The sequence below is a fragment of the Tachysurus vachellii genome, chromosome 1, assembly GCF_030014155.1.
Source record: "Tachysurus vachellii isolate PV-2020 chromosome 1, HZAU_Pvac_v1, whole genome shotgun sequence".
Classification (NCBI taxonomy): Eukaryota; Metazoa; Chordata; class Actinopteri; order Siluriformes; family Bagridae; genus Tachysurus; species Tachysurus vachellii.
The window spans coordinates 17674235-17689179 of NC_083460.1; the positions used below are offsets into that span (position 1 = coordinate 17674235).

Sequence of the window (14945 nt, forward strand, 5' to 3'; positions counted from 1 at the left end):
ATGTAAATGCAAGTGAATAACATTGACAACAAGATAATCGATGGGCAATGAAGTAGATTATTAATGACATTTATACCTAATCCACATGAAAACAACACTCAGGGAAGAAAGCTTAATATATATGATCTGAGGAGCAAGAGATACTGCTTTGGGAAGATCTTAAGACCCAGCAATGCAATTCCCACACCTGATACTGTCAAATCTCATTAACTCTTTTACTCTCTCCAGCACAGAGCCTGAGATTACTAGACAAACGTTGTGTATTGTCATTTAAGGCTTTCTCACTCATCACAATACCGGTTTTACCAGACTGAGCAGTGTAAGCCGGGGTCACATATTGTACCATGGCCCTAGTTAAAAGTTTGTTGTTGCAACATTTCAAGGAATCTCAGCATGCGTCTGTGTTATATATCGAACTCTGGTTTGTATGCAAACACACTGTGACTTATAAGTCATGAGCATTCAAAAATATGGAGGTATATACAAAAAATATGATGTTTATTCTCTCAGTAAGTGCTGTGATTTTTTTTGTCAATGTAATGATGAAATGAGTGAAGTCACTTTAGTTTGGCAGGAAACTGATCTATCAAAATGACACACACACAAAAAAAAAATCTCATAATTTCTTTTATGTGTGTTTCCGTGTTATCGGTTTGCACGGAGCCCAGAACAGATAGCTAGAATACATATGAGTCACAGATCGGTATCACGGCGCACTCACGTAAGAGCCGATTTAGATGCAAATCCTTTTTTATTGTCTTTTAGTTTTTGGAGAAGACGTTAAGAGACACTTTTCCTTTAAATGTCTTAGTGAATGTTTTAAGGTGCTGATTCGAACACGTTCAGTAATACACACATATACTAATAGTGGTACAACAGTTTTAATGTGCAAAATAATATACAATGACAGATTTGTTGATCAACAATTATTACATGATCAAACAATGACAATAAAATACAGTATTTTTCAGTGTTACTGGTGGAAGTATAGTATTTGTTCAGATCCTATTACATTACAAGTTTATGTCAAACTTCTCAACTTGATCACGTTCTGTAATCCTTACATCTTTTGACTTCAGGATCTGTTTTAAAATGATCCTCTTGAATATTATAAATACAGGTTTTATAATCTAAGCTACACCGCTGAACAGTCACACATCTGTTCACAGGAAACAGCCAATGTCTGTCTTTGCTCCTCTTTCACAGTTCTCCAGTAGAACAAGAAGAAAGTGGGATGAGCATAACATTATTGGGGAAAGAGAAAAGAAGTCTTTGTCCAGTGATTCGATGCTCATACGTAGGCTTTGCTGGTGGCAACAGACCGTGGCTGGGAGTACTTGTAGCCATTGTTGTAATTCTTTTCCTCTTGTGGTGGACAGGAACTGCAGAGAAGACCTCCACCGAGAATGAGAAGGGCGGCAGCACCGAAGCCTATGTAGATTGAAGCTCCCAGCTCCCTCTTCTGAGCACTGGTGAGAATGGGGTTGTAGAAGTCCTGGACAATGGTGTTGGTGGACCAGCAGACTGGGATGAGGCACAGGACTCCAGCAATGATGAAAGTGACACCACTGGCTATGGCAACCTTGATCTTTGTAGTCTCCGTCTCAACAAAGTTGGTGCACTTGCCTCCAGAGATTCCCAGGATCATGGCGAACAGGCAGACAATGATGGAGATGATGATCAGAGCTCGGGCGGCCTGCAGATCCTGGGGAAGTGCCAGCATGGAGTCGTAGATCTTACACTGCATCTGGCCTGTGCTCTGCATGACACAGGTCATCCACAAGCCTTCCCAAATGATCTGCGCTGTCACGATGTTGGCTCCGATGAAAGCTGTTACCCTCCACATGGGAAGGGCGCAAACAATGATTGTTCCCAAGAATCCAACAATTCCCAGGCCAAAGCCCAGCATCTGACGGCACATGGACACCATTTTAGTTTCTTTTGTGTGCTAATTAACTGCGTGAATGCTACTGCTCTTCTGTAACAATGGCAGAATAATGTGGCACACTCTTACACCAGCAGGTTATATGGTGCATTTAGGTGGGAGGAGTTGAGTTGGTCCTGAAACCAGTAGGGAGGTTTGGTTTCTGGCCTAACAAGATTCCAACGAGACAGTGAAGAAAAAGCAGTTTCGATGAGATGCCCATCGGCCTGTTGTCATTTGAAAGTAAACAAGTATCACTTAGCACGGCGGAAGTCATAGGACATGCTTTAGCAGTAAAGCAAAAAATCCCCTTTAAAGGATGTGAAACCTTGTCAGTAAATCAATAAAAGTTTATGCTATTTTACATTCTAATGGATGTAATACATTCATACATTTTAATGGATGATGATCCTTTAAAGCAGTTAGAATTTTCATGAAATTTATTTTATTTTTTTTTTATTTGATAAGAATTTGTGTAAGGATTATATGTAGAGATTTGTTTAATTTGTGATTTTTTTTTTTATAACAAATTAATTATAGTTCACGGATTGACGTCACATAGAGCTCATAACAAATGAATGTCACATAGAGCTCATAACAAAGACAAACACATTTATTTTCAAGGAATTCTGAAAGGCTGAGAGAGCAAACTTTCATCTCATCTTCTACCGCCTATCCGAACTACCTCGGGTCACGGGGAGCCTGTGCCTATCTCAGGCGTCATTGGGCATCAAGGCAGGATACACCCTGGACGGAGTGCCAACCCATCACAGGGCACACACACACTGCGGACAATTTTTCCAGAGATGCCAATCAACCTACCATGCATGCCTTTGGACCGGGGGAGGAAACCGGAGTACCCAGAGGAAACCCCCGAGGCACGGGGAGAACATGCAAACTCCACACACACAAGGTGGAGACGGGAATCGAACCCCGACCCTGGAGGTGTGAGGCGAACGTGTTAACCACTAAGCCACCGGGCCCCCCGAGAGAGCAAACTTCTCCATGAAAATCCTTTGTTTTGGCAACAACTTTGAGAAATTTGTAATGACAATAAAGCAAAAGCCAAACAGTGTAAAACTTGACCAAAGATGACCAGATTCTGTGTTTTACAGTCTCAGATTCTCAGATTCATTGTGCCAATTGTACCAACATTTTATGAAAAAATAAAGTAAGAATCAATTGATCATTTATTAAAATGGAAAGTAAATGAACCAGAAGAGAAGTTTAAATCAAATCAATATATTTTGTGTGAAAAGCATCAATTCTTCTAGATTCACTTGCAGATTTTGAAGGTATTTAACAGGTATGTTCCTTCAAACACCTTGGAGAACTATGCACAGATCTTCTGTGCATGTAGGCCGCCTCAAATCCTTCTGTTTCTTCATGTAATCCCAGACAGACCCAATGATGTTGAGATCAGGGCTCTGTTGAGGTCCAAACCATTACTTTCAGGTGTCCTTTTTGTTCTCTATGGTAAAGATAGTTCTTAATGACAATGGCTGTATGTTTGGAGTTATTGTCCCACTGCAGAATATATTTGGGGCCAATGAGTCTCCTTCCTTATGCAAGATGGAGCTGCCATTTTATATTTTCATTTTATTTATGTGTTATGAATGTGTTTATTCTATTTACAACATTCTTTTGCTTATATCTTAGGCAGGTTTTAAAGCCTATGCCACATTGCAGAACTAAAGCAACTAGAATATTGACAAATGTTTTTACAGCAAGCCTGTGATGTGCAGCTTTACTCTTTTTTTAAATTCCGCAATGGATTAAGAAAAAGCGATTGGGGATGTTCCACAATCAGATGTAGGCTGGTTGGTGGTTTGAAGTTCTTGTACTCGTTGTTATCATTCTTATTCTTTTGCAATTGAAAGGAACTTCAAAAAACAGATCCATGGAAACAGAAGTGTAGCAGTGCCAAAACCAACGTAGATTGCACCCCCCAGCTCCCAACTCTGAGCATCGGTGAGGATGGGGTTGTAGGAGTCTTGGACGATGGTACAGCAGACTCCAATGAAGCTCAGGACTCCAGCAACCATGAAACAGATGCTGATGGCAATGACTATCTTGATCTTGGTGCTCATATTTTTCACAAAATTGAAGCATTTAGTGACTCCCTCCCCTAACCCTAACCCTAGGGAAGTCGTGGCCTAATGGCTAGAGAGTTTGACTCCTAACACTAAGGTTGTGGGTTCGAGTCTCGGGCCAGCAATACCACGACTGAGGTGCCCTTGAGCAAGACAGCATAAATGGCTGCCCACTGCTCCGGTTGTGTTCATGGTGTGTGTGTTCACTGCTGTGTGTGTGTGCACTTTGGATGGGTTAAATGCAGAGAACAAATTCTGAGTATGGGTCACCATACTTAGCCGTATGTCACGTCACTTTCAGATGAGGATTAGAGCTCTGGCAGACTGCAGATCTTGGTGCAGGTTATCAGAGCTCTAATCCTCATCTCCAGCAAAGAGTCATAGTTCTTAAACTTCAAGATTCCTGTGTGCACAACGACACAGTACATCAACAATGATGGTCCCAGGCACAAACCCAGCACCTGGCATCACATACCTTAATAATAATAATTTGTCCATTTTCTTTAAGCATTAACTCACTTCTACGAAAGCTTCTGGTCTTCTGTAAACATGCTACGATAGCAGAACAAAAACATCTTTTAACCAGTGACTTTATTTTTAATAATGTTGGAGTTAATTGTTTATTCTAAAGTCAAAATAAATTTGAAAGCAACCAATGATAGGCCAAATAAAGACACAAGTCAGGTTCTTCTGCATCAGAAGAAACTAAAAAAAATCCCCTTGAAACGGAAACGAAACTCAGAGCTATTTATGTTTTACTGGGATTTTCTTTTATTTTGGTAATAAAAATCCACTTTTAAATGTACACATACGTTCTACTATTTGCGTCCTTATTTTGTACCTAGCTCAAGTGTGCAGTTACTAAACATCTTACAACTTAGATGTTTATTGTATGTACGCAACTCTATGATGTCATCATGAACATGTGACCTCAGTGCAATAAAAACAACTGACTGACCGAGACCAGTTTTTCCAGCAGAACTAGAAATTAGGTAGAATGAACTAGGTAGAAAATATAAGATGTTTTACACACAACTACCTATTTTGGTACAACTATATTAATGTGTAAACTTCTAATATACAATGATCATTTTTTACAAAAATCATTTTGAGCTTTACATTCTGTTTATGTCCAACTTTCTCTCAACTTTATTACATTCTGTAATCCTTACAACTTTATCCTTCAAATCAGAAATCATTCTATCTGAAATCATTTAATGTTATTGTTTAATAATAATAATAATAATAATAATAATAATAATAATAATAATATTCAATTCACTTCAAAGTTATTTGTACAGCACTTTTAACAACGGACATTGTCTCAAAGCAGCTTTACAGAACATAAGGAACATAATACAACAAATGTAATATTATACAAACATTAATATTACACAAAAATTCAAGATTAATGTTAAAATAATAATAATAATAATAATAATAATAATAATAATAATCCATTATTGAATATGTTAATCTCATTCATTTATTATTCATATATTTGTATATTTTATATATTTATATATTTAACATGTTTATTTGTATTAAAAAGCACATCATAAAAGCATCATTCTTTAAAAAAACAAATATATTTTATAAATGTAATTAATATAATATAAAATCTACTGAATAAATTACATGTTCATGATGACAATTTTACATGTAATTGCTATAAGAACATGTATAAGTAAAGTATATTTATTTATTTATAAGGAATTGTGAAAGGCTCAGAGAACATAATGATAATAAAAACACAAAAAGTGCAAACTGGTGTCTACAAACCAGCCATTTCTGACCTGCTTCATTATTTAGGAGTCACCACATGACCACATTCTGTATTTTATACATTGCTGTAAAGAGAAAAGTCTTTGCCTTTTTGGCTAAATCAATATTATTTAAAGAGCCCTGAGATTTACATCTAAAGACAATATTCAAAAAAACAGTAACCATTTATTCAGGCTTCACACAAGGCATTTGCAGCTTAATCATAAAAAATAATAAAAGCTGTTGCATTGTATTATACAAGATTTTTCGGCAAAGGTTGGAATTGAATATAATAAAACAACAAAGCATTTTTTACAGTTTTTACAGTAAGTTCAGACATACAGTTGTAGACACAGATATCATTCAAGACAAATCAAAGATCAGTGACTTGAAGATTTAAAGAAGGAGTTCATGTCCACATTTGTCCTCTTACATGTATTGCCCTGGACCAGCTGAGTAAGCTCGCGGAGCCATGTACGGTTTACCTGGAACGTAGGTTCCAGAATACGTAACGCTGGGTGGATATGATTTGGGAGGCATGTAATTCCCGGGCGGTCCCATGAAAGGTGCTTGGTAGGGATACATGTTCTGATTATTATAATTTGGTGGACAAGAGGTACACAATATGATCCCTCCAAGCAGAAGAACGAATGTAGTGCCCCAGCCGATGTATATACATGTACCGATCTCCCTTTTCTGTGACGTAGGTACGAGAACGTTATCATAATCTGTGATCGTGAATGCCGCAGACCAGGAGACAGGAATAAGGCATACAGCAGCAGCCACAATACACAGGATACCTCCAAAAATGACCACTTTGGCCATTGAGGACTCATTCTTCAAACAGCTGGTGCATCTTCCACCAATAAATGTCATGAGTACGCCAGCAAAAGCGATCAAAATGGCAATGACAATGAGGGCCCGCGCGGCCTGTAGGTCCTGTGTCAAACTCATGATGGACGACTGGATCTTGCACTGCATCTGGCCCGTACTCTGCATTACACAGTTCATCCACAGCCCGTCCCAGACGATCTGGCCTGTCACAATGTTGGCGCCGATGAAGTAGGTTGTACGCCACAACGGTAAGCCACACGTCAGGCACAAGCCGATCAACCCGATTAAGCACAGAGTCTGGCCCGACACCTCCTTAGCAATTTTCCCCATTTTGAAGCAGTGTAATAAAAATATCAGTAGCTGTTGTGCTGCCACAGTCACATCTGAGAGAATTTAAGGAAGTGACAGTCCTTTAGACAGAGAATCTCATAGGGAGGAGTTGTGTAAGCAGAACGGCTTTTCCTGATGAGCCGGATTCCAGAAACTGTCTGCTGCAATACACATCCTAGTAAAGGCACATTCATACACAAATAGTGTGCTCTCACAAGGGACCATATTCAGTCAAAAATCACCCACTGCTGTTTTTTTAAAAAATATTTTTATATTTATTATTATACTATTGACAACAGCAGTGTGCTTTGATAGATGAAAAACCTTTTTCCTCTATGAGATAAAATTGATCGTTAAAGTCTAAGAAAAAATAAAGATGACAAAAAAAAATGCTGAAAATACAGCAATTTGCTCATAGAAACGGAAAACTTTTTATGTTATGTTGGTTTAAGGACTGGTTTAAGGACAAACCTTAAATCCTGGGTTAGAGTTTTAGATATAAATAATTCATTCATTCATTCATCTTCTACCGCTTATCCGAACTACCTCGGGTCACGGGGAGCCTGTGCCTATCTCAGGCGTCATCGGGCATCAAGGCAGGATACACCCTGGACGGAGTGCCAACCCATCGCAGGGCGCACACAAACACACTCTCTCATTCACACACTAGGGACAATTTTCCAGAGATGCCAATCAACCTACCATGCATGTCTTTGGACCGGGGGAGGAAACCGGAGTACCCGGAGGAAAACCCGAGGCACAGGGAGAACATGCAAACTCCACACACACAAAGTGGAGGCGGGAATCGAACCCCGACCCTGGAGGTGTGAGGCGAACGTGCTAACCACTAAGCCACCGTGCCCAGATATAAATCAGTGTTTGAAATTTAATCCACACCATAAACAAAAAAACAGGTTTAGGAGCTCAAAACAAATATACTGTGACTTACACAAAGGACAATTTTCTATGCAAAGTGAACATCAAAAGCAGTGAAGTTTTTCCCACTGAATTAGTATAGTGACAAAACACACTCTTCAAAAACTACAAAACCATTCAGAATAACAATCTACATTATATGGCCAGAAGTATACAGACACTTATATCATCACACTCATATGTGGTTCTTCTCCAAACTGTTGCCACAAAATTGAAAGTGCACAATTGTCTAAAATGTCTTTATAAGCTGTAGATGTAATATTTCCCTTTACTGGAAGTGAAAGGCCCAAATGTGTTCCAGTATGGCAATGCCCTTGTGCACAAAGCAAGGGCAATAAACACATGGTTTGTTAAGAACTTGAGTGTCCAGCACAGAGCCCACAGAACCACAATGAACACCAAACTTCACTAAAGTTTGTCTGGATTAAAAGACACAAATCATTTTCCAAAACTTTCCCAAAAGAGTGCAGGTTATTATAACTTAAAAAAGGGATTTGATTTTGAAATGTCATGTATATATACAGTAAATACTGGTGTATATTGTAGATTTAATGCAGGATACAGTTCTGAGTTTATTTTAAATATATCATATATTTATTTTGATCACAACAGGGGAATTCAACTGTAGTCCAATTGCATAAAATTCCTTTTTACAAAATATATGATGGATGCCAACACTTTTGCGCTTAAGACTTTTATCGTTGATATGCTTGACTATAGATTCTATCTATAAATGAGATCATTTAAAGATTTTTTTTTTGTATTTCACATTACAACTTTTGACTAGCACCATGATAAATTAACAAAATTAATAAAATAAATTAACTAAATAAACAAACAAACAAAAAAAAACCCAGAAGAACATACATACACTTCTCTGTTAATTCATCCTAAACATTATGTTTTTTGTCATCATTTCTTTTATCAAAGTACAGAGATATTGAACTCTAAGCAGTTTTATTAGCATTTTATCATTAAAATGCTTTTAAAACACTGATTAGATTAGTCAGCTATATATACACTTTGTGCTTGTTTCATAAAGAATACAATAAACTCAAAAAATTGATTTGGTATAACTTTATAAATTTTATAATAATTTCATGTCTTATTCCAGCTTAGTGCTTAGTTTTGCCCCATGACATGACCAAGAAATCTTCTAACAGTATGAGTTTTTTATTTTGCCATTTTTCTTTTCCTTTTTTTTTTTTTTGAATGATGAAATGAATAATAACAATATTTCTTTCCAAACCACAGCTGAAGGTGAACAGTATGAACAATGTGGTTTATTTACAAGCCATTGGAGATAAAAAAATCTTTTAGAAAACTCACCAATTCAGAATGCTTACCAAATCCTAGCTCTAATTCTAAACAGAAACCATGGATATACAGCAATAGTCTATTTGTGTCAGACGTATTCCCTGGAGATAGGGGTTAATCTTGCAGCGGTGTACTTGGGGTTGTAGATGTGCTGCTCTTTGGGAGGGCAGTTCCAGCAGAGTAGTGATCCCCCCAACAGCAAAAGACCTGCAGCTGCCCAGCCAATGTACAAGGAAGTCCCCAATTCCCTGCGCTGTGCATCTGTCACTAAAGGATTATAAAAATCGACGATGACGCTCTGTGCTGTCCAGGATACAGGGATCAAGCAGAGCAAACCTGCGATTATAAAACACACTCCAGCCATGATGCATGCCGTAGCTTTGGCACGGGAATTGTCAATGCAGTTGGTGCACTTCCCACCAGCGATGGACGCCACAACCCCCAAGATGCCAGCCAAAATAGAGATTATGATCATAGCTCTGGCGGCCTGCAGGTCTTGGCTGAGTGCTAGCATGGAGTCATAAATCTTGCATTGCATCTGTCCGGTGCTTTGTACTGCACAAGTCATCCAAATTCCCTCCCAGATTAACTGCGCTGTCACGATATTTGCGCCAATGAAAGCCGTTACTCTCCACTGAGGCAGACAACAGGCAATGATGACTCCCAACCATCCCAAGAAGGCTGTGAAAATGCCCATTATCTGAACTCCTTGAGATGCCATTCTTTTCAATTTTAAACTACAGAGAGATTTTCTCTGACAGACAAATCCATGCATTTAGCTGAAGGTTTCTATTTATAGGCTATGTTGTAGGTGGAGTTAGGTCTTTTTGAAACATAAGATATTGCTGACTGACACTACTGCCCTCATGCTTCTTATGGTTTCTGTATACATCACAAACATAACCTCTAACAGCACCAAAACACAGACCCACAAAGTACGTCAAGGTCAGAATGCTTCATAATGCTTAAGATTTAACAAAATGCATTTCAGCTTCATATCCTCCTGTTTCCTAGAGTCTAGGTAAAAAGGCTATTACCAAAATGTGAATTAGCGCACTTGGCATAAATGTCTGTCTTTAATAGGCTCGATTAAAGCAAACTTGCATGGGTTTAATGCTTCATTTTAAACAATCATCATCATCATCATCATCATCATCATCATCATCATCATCATCATCATCTTGTCATCAACAACATATCAGTCCATTTCAGTTATCTGACGATAATAAAACAATAAACCAATTGCAGAGGCACTTTTCACTTCCCTACATTACATTTAGGACTATATGGTTTTATTTTAGAGTTCAGTAAAGCAATGTAGTCGAGAATATTAAAGCATAAACCACTGAAAACAAAACAAACCAAAAAACAAAACTCCCTGAATAAGCCACCTTTAACTGAATTCACTTACCGTGTCCTATTTTGCCTATTTATACAATTTCTAAAAGTACACAGTTTTTTTCAAGAGTAGCCAGATTATACAGTAAAAGTACTGAGACATACTAACTAACACGACATGGAATAGAAGAGATTGTGTACACTGTCACTGGAAAAATCTCCTTATTGCATTTCAGGTTTTCTTATTTCATTTATAATAATTTTCTCTTGATTCCATGTTAATTAATAAATGATAAAAAAAACCTATATTTTTTATTTATTGTTTGTTAAAATAAATAACAGCTCAGAAAAAGATTTTCTTTTAATTATTTATTATAAATTAGTTTTATTTTCAAATTAGTTGTATATCTCTGTGTTTTAAATGATTCCCTGTTCCCTACTAAAGCTGATACACAACATGGACATGATGGAACCAGTTTATTTTGACATTGTTTATTTCAGTAAACTGTATAAGAAATAAATACACTTTATTTTCAGACATGGACAATCTGGTATAGTAATGTACTGTAGTAATGCTAGAAGAACTCTAGGGTGTGTTTCAGACCTATTTCTTGAGGAGATTACTGAAGATCAACTAAAGGAACACTTGGTGTCACTCTTGCATACATATTTCTCAATAGAGTCAATAGTTTTTTTTTTTTTGTTTGTTTTTTTCATAGCAAATCATTAGCCTTTAGTTAAAATTTTGAAACTTAAAATTTCTCCTAAAGTACTATAACAAAAAAAAATCCATGAACCTATCAGGAAATATTTTTATAATATAACTCAATTATTATCAATAGTAAAGTAAGTAAACCTAAAAAAAAGTAAAAAAAAGAGTAAAGAGTAAACCTACATAGGTAATATTTATAAAATATACTCTACGCTCTGACTCGCATGGTCTGTTCTATTGTTTAACATATTTCCTATTTGTTCCAGAAACCTTGTAGAATAATATTTTGCTTATTTATTAGTGCTGTGCAGCTTTTTATTTCTGAACCAATCACAGAACACAATTAACATTTTTTATTATTACATTTATTTTTTATTTCAAATGTACATTTTTATGTTTTTAAACCGATTTTTATATTATTATGAGCTTCAGTTTGACTACATGTTTTTAAGGTTAAAGTTAAATCAAGGTTCATTTCTATAGGAACTCAAAAAAAAAAAAAAAAAAAACCAGAATAGAAATTCATTCTTTATTTATCTTCTCTGAAGGTAATCTTTAATATCCAGAATATTAATGCCAGTAAATTCAGTATTAACACTAGTAAAAATGTGTCAAATGAAATCTCTTGAAAATTATTACAAGTCTCTCTTTAAATCTGGTTCTGAATATCATATAGTTAGTTATCACAAGATAGTTAAGATGTTGGTTTGGTTTAAAATCTTGAAAGTTATTTTTCAATGAAAAATATTGTAATATCGTAAGTTTTCATAATCATTTCATAATCATTCGTAATCATTTAAGTTACTAAAATATGTGTAAGGTATGTGTGTGTGGTCAGTAAAGAAAATTCTTTTTTTTTTTTTTTTATACAAAAAAATTTATTTGTATTTCTTTAAAATGTATTGTAACGGTAACAAAAAAGCAAGAGTCATTGAATGCACCATGACATCAAATCTTAAGACATAGAATGTAAAACAATTAACCAAAAACTGTAACATATAAATGCAAGACATGTGTATTATTTAATACAGTTCAAATGTGAAATGAAACCAAATGAATATTAGAGCTTGTCTGTATATAAAAGCTTTTGGTTAAAAAAAACAAAAAACCCAAAGGGCAACACCCAACTTTGACAGACGCTGCTGTTTGTCATGACATTGCTTGTTCCTCTAAAGCTCGTAAGTTAAATCTTTGTACTGTCATGACTTTGGTGAGCAGCTAAAAATACACAAGACAATAAAATGTCTGTATCAGTTGGTCAAAATACAGTATATCATGAAGATCGAGTCCATAGCTGAAGCATCTTTTAAAATGATCAGACGTAGCCTTTGGATCCTGCTGATTGGGGTGCTGTATACTTTGCGCTGTAGTTGTCTTTGGGTGGACAGTTGCAGCAGAGCAAAGCTCCTCCAATGATCAACAGAGCAGCGGCGGCAAACCCCATGTACAGAGAAGCTCCGATCTCATATTTCTGTGAACTGATTACTAAAGGGTTGTAGAAGTCCCTGATAATGGTGTTGGCCGTCCAGCAGACGGGAATCAGACACAGGACACCAGAGATGATGAAAGCCACGCCAGACGCGATGCCCACCTTTGCTTTGGCGCCCTCGTCCTCCACACAGTTGGTGCATTTGCCACCAGCGATGGACAGGAAAATCGCAATGATTCCAACCAAAATGGAAATGACGCACAGTGCGCGAGCGGCCTGCAGGTCCGAGCTGAGAGCCAACATAGAGTCGTAGACTTTGCACTGCATCTGACCGGTGCTTTGCACAACGCAGGACATCCAGATGCCCTCCCAGGTAATCTGTGCTGTTACAATGTTGTTCCCAATGAAAGCTGTGACCTTCCACATGGGCAGAGCGCAAATCACGATGGTCATGATCCAGCCAATGATGCCCAGGGCCGTGCCCAACATCTGTAGCCCGGCAGATACCATGCTTCCTCGGTTTAGTTAGTCTTAATTCAAACAAAGGATTCCTAATATACGTCTAGTCTCGTCCCAAAAGCAGTAATAGAGACAGTGGGTGAAAGAGGGTCCTTTTATATGCCTCAGATAGGGAGGAGCCAAGAACAAACTACTCAATAACTCCCTTACTCACTCAGTCACTAACGCCCACTCACAACACACACCCACACACACATGAGTCATTGCTACCCAAAACCAGACAAGTCTACAGACAAGAGATTTTTCTTTTAACTTATCAAAGAAGAATCATTTATATTTTATTTTAATTATATACTTTTTATTATATATCAGCTTCTGTGTGTAGCATATATAAAAAATGCAGCATATATAAAAGTCAATAATGTTAAATGAATACTATTTAAGGCAGTGTAAATCCACCTTGCACACACATACACACACACACCTACATACAATGTAGCATGTAACAACAGAAACTAATCGCAAATGGAAAATTTTTGGACATACAGAGATACATCTCTCAGCTTACATTCCTTCTGCTATTAGGTTTATTAGAAACGATTAATTATTTATAATTATCCATAGTGACTGAATGATAGGCTTCATAACAAACTTATAAATGTAGATATTTAAAACTGGTTAAATAACTTGTTATTTAGCTCATTTCAATGTAGTGATCTTATATTTGAAATTTTGTAACGCATCAATCTCTTACACACACTCAAATCACATCTAAGACCCAAATTGACCACATCGAGTAATTAACACTTTCTTGTTCAGGATGTCAAATCAAACTTTTTCTGTCCTCCAGAATTCAATCAAACCACATCTCATAAATCTTTTCTTAAGTTAAAACATGACACATGCAGTCCTCCTGTAACCTCTCACTGATCTCAGCACTTTAAATGATAACACTGCTAAAGAATGCCAGAGCATCAAACTGCCACCGATAAAAAGCTTGAGAAAGTGGGAAAACATGCTGACCTTTTTACGTGAAGTCCTGAGGGATGCAGACTTTTCTGTAAAAACCCAGCCACGAAGTCTATATGTTTTAACTCTTCAATATGACTTAAGTGCTCGCTGTCCAGCAGTCTGCAGATCAAGGACACAGAGAGGACTTGGTAGAGGGGAAAAAGCAAATCAAGGGGAGTCACAGGTTTTTGGCTCCTTTGGAATAAAGGAAGGAGAGGGAGAGAGTAAGAGATATTGATTCTTTCATTAAAGAAAGAGAGCACTGTTCAGGAGCCAAAAACCACCATTAGGACAATAAAGGCTCCTTTTTTTTTTTTTTTTAAAGGTAGCTCATTAAAATCTACTTGGCAAGGGGTCAGTGGATAGAGTTCCATGTGCAGGTAAACAGGTAAGGAATTTCTACAATTAAGAAGCTGAGGAAAGACAGCTTGGAGAATATCACCTTCTTTAGGTTCTACACTATCAGATACCAGATGAAATGGGAGACACCAGAGAGCGCACGCAAGCACACTCGGCCATCCGTGTCATCGTATAAGCACTTTATAAAGAATTACGGTGTCATTTCTCGAGGTAATTTTATGTAGGTTTCATTTGTAACCCAATGATTAGTTGGTAACGGAATGCAGAGTTTAAAATCTGTTTAAAAATAAATACTGTGTGAAGTTTAGTTAGTAATGAACAAAGGTTAATTAGCTCTAGTATATCTGACTATAAGGGGAACAAGTATTGTTTCTGAAATAATGACTCAAGTGTTTTTGTATAAGTGAATGATTAAAAGTAGGTTTGTGAAAATAACAC

General features: G+C 37.0%; 2 protein-coding genes across 2 annotated transcripts; both read right to left on the reverse strand.

Annotated features, from left to right (window-relative positions):
- Nucleotides 1–865: 865 nt before the first annotated feature.
- LOC132849203 (claudin-4-like) lies at nt 866–7020 on the reverse strand. The gene is made up of 2 exons (XM_060875475.1): nt 6465–7020; nt 866–1938 (listed from the first exon to the last, which is right to left on the reverse strand). Exons 1-2 carry the CDS (start codon nt 6943–6945, stop codon nt 1292–1294), a joined length of 1128 nt encoding a protein of 375 aa, XP_060731458.1. The 5' UTR covers nt 6946–7020; the 3' UTR covers nt 866–1291.
- A 1420-nt stretch (nt 7021–8440) lies between these two features.
- Nucleotides 8441–13270, reverse strand: LOC132849196 (claudin-4-like). The gene is made up of 2 exons (XM_060875462.1): nt 12697–13270; nt 8441–9920 (listed from the first exon to the last, which is right to left on the reverse strand). The coding sequence occupies exons 1-2, from the start codon at nt 13185–13187 to the stop codon at nt 9287–9289; spliced, it is 1125 nt and encodes a 374-aa protein (XP_060731445.1). The 5' UTR covers nt 13188–13270; the 3' UTR covers nt 8441–9286.
- Nucleotides 13271–14945: the final 1675 nt, after the last annotated feature.

What these genes read in the sequence shown, in the direction of transcription:
- LOC132849203 (XM_060875475.1), bottom strand. Translation starts at nt 6,945, where the DNA reads ATGGGGAAAATTGCTAAGGAGGTGTCGGGCCAGACTCTGTGCTTAATC. An exon ending in GTCACAGAAAAGGGAGATCG is followed by an intron (nt 1,939 to 6,464) that starts GTACATGTATAT and finishes AGCACACAAAAG; the next exon opens with AAACTAAAATGGTGTCCATG.
- LOC132849196 (XM_060875462.1), bottom strand. Translation starts at nt 13,187, where the DNA reads ATGGTATCTGCCGGGCTACAGATGTTGGGCACGGCCCTGGGCATCATT. An exon ending in TATGAGATCGGAGCTTCTCT is followed by an intron (nt 9,921 to 12,696) that starts GTACATGGGGTT and finishes AAAATTGAAAAG; the next exon opens with AATGGCATCTCAAGGAGTTC.